Source organism: Crocuta crocuta, unplaced genomic scaffold, assembly GCF_008692635.1.
Source record: "Crocuta crocuta isolate KB4526 unplaced genomic scaffold, BGI_CrCroc_1.0 scaffold598, whole genome shotgun sequence".
NCBI classification, from domain to species: Eukaryota; Metazoa; Chordata; class Mammalia; order Carnivora; family Hyaenidae; genus Crocuta; species Crocuta crocuta.
In genome coordinates this window covers 67,747-73,396 of record NW_027532848.1, presented here as the reverse complement: position 1 = coordinate 73,396, position 5,650 = coordinate 67,747, and the positions used below count along the sequence as shown (strand labels likewise).

The 5,650-nt window shown below is 36.9% G+C and overlaps 1 protein-coding gene across 1 annotated transcript in view; it reads right to left on the bottom strand.

Moving 5' to 3' along the window:
* LOC144216192 (dystrophin-like) overlaps positions 1-5,650 on the bottom strand; it is a 68,178-nt gene that overhangs the window by 46,244 nt on the left and 16,284 nt on the right. The window contains exon 4 of the mRNA XM_077745469.1: positions 4,688-4,870. Within this exon, the coding sequence (XP_077601595.1) occupies positions 4,688-4,870 (183 nt within the window). The remainder of the gene's footprint in view (positions 1-4,687; positions 4,871-5,650) is intronic.

The following is a 5,650-nucleotide window of genomic DNA, read 5'->3' as shown; positions in this document are numbered from 1 at the left end:
TCCTCCTATCCACCCCCCAATACCATAAAAAATAGCCAAGGAAGGAAATTTTATTTCAAGAGAAACCAAAAATTCTATCAGATTTCCCTAATTTCACTTTTCTTATAGCCCCTGCAAATGATGGAGGGCACTCCCTCTCTGATTGATGAAAAGTATGAGTCTAACCTGCCTTGCCATCCTACCCATATTTGCTTGGTATCTCGTGTACAGTTTCATATAGAAAGTGAAATTAAGTATTTTACTTTAAAAGGTGCTAGAAATCTTAAATCTGGGCCATTTCCAGCTCCTGCTGGACTACAGGCTGTCTTCCTTCTGGGCAGAGATCCCAGTGGGAAAATATAAATATCTCCTTAAATACCCGAGGGTACTTGAGAGCTTTGAAGATAAGGAGATGTGATTGGTAATCTGTCTTATTAACTTTGGTGCAGACTGAGGTAATGAACTACCTTGCTGATTTAACCGTCAGGATGGATGGCCCCTTGTGTCCTCAACGCATCTGAAGGACACAGCTGGAGAGGCTGAATGTACTGGCTTTACAGGTCACCTTTGCGAAATAAAATGTAGTCTTGCAGCCTGGATTGGAGCTAAAAGCCACTTAGAATAACTGTTAAGCTTAACAGTTTGGAATTTAAAACTACTTTGAAATCACAGAACTCATACTGGCTCTGAAAGGATTACAAACAAAAAAGGAAACTTCCATTCAAATTCGTGAATGGAGCTGATGTGGTAATCCCTCCACCCCTTCCTTCAGTAGTACTGAAATGCTGGATAAATTCTAAAGGAAAACATTTAAGTTCATGGCTGCTCTATGAAATAGGAAAATCCTTATGCAGGAGAAACAAAAAGGGACGTTAAGCACCTGTAGAAGTTGGGAGGCCAAGCTTAACAAAATACTGAAATATCAGAACAGGATATGACATAAAAGCTACGGTATTCAACACTAATTTGGGATGAAAAGAGAGGCACTGATCTCATGCATTCCAGAAAGATGGAAAAGCGTAAATTGGTATGTCATCTATCCTGGAAGCAAGAGCTATAAAATCCCCACCCACTGGAGTACAAGGAATTAGCAAGGAAGCTGAGAATCCTTTGGATTTGGGTTGGAAAGTAAGGATTCACGCACAAAAAGCTGAAACCCATGTTTATATCACACCTGAGAGTAGAATGTAACATTTCTAGGACTCTGTTGGAAACACTAAGAAAAAACTCATAAGGACCTTCCAACGGTCCAGACCAGAAAGGATCTCTAGTAAAACAACTACTAAAGGTGAGCTCAAAAACAAAACAAAACAAAACAAATTACAAGTCATGCGAGGAAATCCATTGTCATTCAAGACAGTCACTAGTTATAAAGAATGGTAGAGGCCACAAATTATAATCTAAGAAGAGCACAGATGTAAAGAACTTTATAATAAGTAAGTTTAGCTTGGTTTTAGAAGTTGCCAGTAGAATTTATTTTTCTTGAGACTGGCAACTGGAGCTCATACTTAAGAAATAAAAGGATTAAGTTCCCTGCATTCTATGTTAGAACAGAAACTTCTGCTACATGTTTTTATAAACTGATAGAGGGGGCAATGGAGGATGTGAAGAGAGTAGAATTGGAAAGTGAGGCAATTTTTTTTAAGATTTTATTTTTTAACATAATCTCTATACGCAACGTGGGGCTCAAATTTACAACCCTGATAAAGAGTCACATGCTCTACCAACTGAGCCAGCCACATGCCTCTGAGGCAATTCTTTTCCTCAATTTATTATTGCAGTGTTTAAGAGAAACTCATCTGGTCCCTTTTTAAAAAAAGGATCTAAAATACTTTCACTCATCAAATGGGTGGGTGGGTGCATTCAGAAAAAGACTGTTGGTATACATTTCCTACTGAGCTACTGATATGGCCAAAGAGGAATCAGGGACAACTCTTGGAAGTTTCTAATTCCTGAGAGTTATGGGAGATGGGATTTGTCAGTGTTTGCAGGCTAAGATGAAACGTGATTGGTAAGTAAGACTCCAAGCATCATGGAAACATGAGCTTAAAGGAAGAAACTTTCAAGAGGATGTGGTTTAAAGGTACTGGCAAGAGTTAGCCTGAAATTGTGTTGAATACTCCAAGGTATCAAGAATGCAAAGAAGATCCATGTGGGGGTTCACAGTCTATATGAATATGGATCCCTCAGAGATAACATCAAGTCTACAGGGAACAAACCAGATCAGTAGTTATAACCTAGTAAATCTGGTTATAACATATCCATCATCACAGATGTCTCTTGGTCTTTTTTTTTTTTAATGTTTTATTTATTTCTAGGAGACAGAGAGAGAGACAGTGTGAGCAGGGGAGGGTCAGAGAGAGAGGGAGTCACAGACTGAAACAGGCTCCAGGCTCTGAGCTGGCAGTCAGCACACAGCCCGATGCGGGGCGCGAACCCACGAACCGTGAGATCATGACCTAAGCGAAAGTCGGACGCTTAACCAACTAAGCCACCCAGGCGCCCCAGATGTCTCTGGGTCTTAATGAAAGGGTACAGTAATTGTGACCAGCAAAGAAAAGGACATTGATATCAAGAGTATATTTTCCCCTCATTATCCTCCTTTAAATCAAAACTGTACAATTACTATCCACGAACTGATTGGGATGAGGGGACTCTATGATCATTGTTGTTCTCACTCCCACCTTTGTATAATTTGCGGAAGCCATAGATTCACCTAAACTAATGGAAGATGTTAATACACTATGAGATCAAAATTTAAGTAAGACTAAATTTTAATAATTAAAAGCGAATGAAAAGTCTTGGGGTCAATCTGCAATAGGGATTAGGAGGCCAACTACCAGGCAGAAATTGATGTTGGACATGGCTGGTTACAGTTACTGGGAAATCAAAACTGCTTCACGCTCATTACTCACAGAGACTTTGCAACCAAATGAACTGCATAGGCTTAAATTGTTTCACAAAAGGAAAAGAATTAATTATGGAAAACCAGAAGATTATATAGAAGAAGACACAAATTTCAAAATAAGTAAAATTTTAAGAAATGAAAAATAAGATCTTTGAAAAAATAGAAAAATACACACACACATACAGAGGTAGATGTGTATATAGAGATGAGTATATATATTTCATCAAAGGATAAAATATGTAGTCAGTTGAAGAGATAATTGAGAAATGGAAGACGAATTTCAGAAAAATACACAGAATCCAATTGACAGAAATGGAAATATAGAAAATATTAAAGGGAAACCTTTCAATAATAGCATATGGTGACAGATGGTAGCTACACTTGTAATGAGCATAGCATAATGTATAGAGCTGTTTAATCACTATGCTTACACTTGAAACTAATGTAACACTGCATGTGAACCATACTGAAATGAATAGACAGAGATAAAAGCAAAATCTGTTGTCTGAGTGCTACAGAAAATACAACAAAGAATGGGAAAGGAAGGGAAGGGATGACAGGGAGTTTCAGGGCAGTCAGAACTAATTCACTATCATGCTCCACAGGGGAGGGACCTTTAGTATCCAGAAAATTGTTTTCTGACAATATTGAAATAAAACATTTAAATATTTTCTTATGTCCTTGATTTCTTTACATCACTATTATTCTTTGCTTCCTATTGGTCATGTTGTCCATTTAACAGATATGCTAATCCCTCAGAAATCTGTTTTGGGATATGGTTTCCAAAGGCATCTTTTAGTTTCATGTTAATAAATTTTTCAAGACTACTAAACTATCCCTTTTTTATCCCTCTCCACTGGTTTGGAATATATATGAATTCTTTATCAACTATATTCACTGAGATGACTCAGTTCATGAGGTGGAAGGGGCCTTAACTTAAAGCTGAGCTAGTGAGAAGTATCTGGCGGCATCAGCTTTTGGCGCTAGGTAAAGTTTTCTGCCCCCAGGAACAATCCTTACTGTTAGTAAACAGTATTTTCACAAGGAGAATCATAATTTATTTTTTTTTTATTTTTTTTTGTTTTTTTTAATAGTTTATTGTCAAATTAGTTTCCACATAATTTTTTTAATAGTTTATTGCATAATTTATTTTTGATGGAGTTACACGGTAATCATTTGAGGCACATGAGTTATTTATCAACTATTTTCAGATAAGCATAAACTAAGGGGTAAAAACATGTGAAAAAGATAAAGCAGCACTTATGATAAGTATAATGTAAAATGTCTCCCCCAAAGAGCTAGACAACATGTCCTGTGAAAAACTCTATAGAGCATAGAGGTTACTAAAAACAATTATAATAAAATATACTTCTCCACGAAATACCTTTCTAAAATACTTATGATTTTATGCATATTCAAATATAAGTAAAAGTACTGACCAGCTTCTATAAATCTTGGGAAAACTTGTAAGATTTTTGTGACCTAATAATAATAGTAATAAGAAGAATTAGGATTATAATTGCTCACATTTACTGAGCACCAGGCTAAGTACCTGAAACAGAATAGCTCATTTAATTTTCCCAACACCCTACGAAATAGAGACTTTTTTTTGACCATTTCACAGATAGAAAACATATTTTTACAAGGTAAGTGACTGGGCCAAAGTTACAAACTTGAGTGCCTTTGTGAGGAATTCAAGCCTAAGTAGTCTGACACTGGTGTTCATGTTCTTAATCACTGAGCATCACATATGACCATACATCGACACATAATGAGTAAAGATCAAAAACAGCAACTGACTTCCAAGGTTTTGCATTTGCCATTGAGCCTGGTGCAGAGCCACTGGTAGTTGGTGGTTAGAGTGTCAAGTTCCTTTTGTAAGGCCTCTTGTGCTGCAGGAGGAGCCTGAGCTATGACACTATTGACGGACTCGGTAAGGAGTTTCACTTTTGCTTCCTTTTGCTGGGCCTCTTCTTTGGCTCTCTGAAAAATAAAGAATGTTCTCTTACTTAACAGCAAGGCAATGGCTTTAGTTCCAAAATGCATTCCAGTGTGTCATATACTTTCTTCCCCACAAGATCCCGGTTAGATCCCTAGTAGGAGATCAATAAAAATAAATCTAATAGTGACTATAACTTCCGTTAATTTAGGTTTAGCTAAAATTTGAAATCAGAAAGAAAAAAAATTATGATCAGAATGTAACAGCACTTTAATCAGAATGCAAAGCAGTCTACATGTGGGTTATGTATTTGGGGTGTGTTCTCTCTCAAATATAAATGTGTGTGTCTGTGTGTATACACATGCCTACACACATATAAAACAAACAAGTATGTCAGTACTACATTCAAAAATATCCCATACTCTAAAATTAAAATCATTTATAAATTACTCAGATAGATGAGTAATATTGGAATCAGTACAATTATCATTATCTAAATAAAAAATAACTGATAAAGAAAAGTCTTCTTAATGCTACATCCAGGACCATATATATTTTTTTTAATATTTTATTTCTGAGAGAGAGAGAGACGGCGTGAGCAGGGGAGGGTCAGAGAGAGAGGGAGACACAGAATCTGAAGCAGGCTCCAGGCTCTGAGCTGTCAGCATAGAGCTCAACACGGGGCTTGAACCCACAAATCGTGAGATCATGACCTGAGCTGAAGTCAGATGCTTAACCGACTGAGCCACCCAGGTGCCCCCAGGACCATATTTTGATAAAAAAAAAAAAAAAGTTCTATTCAGAAACTGAACAAATACAACATA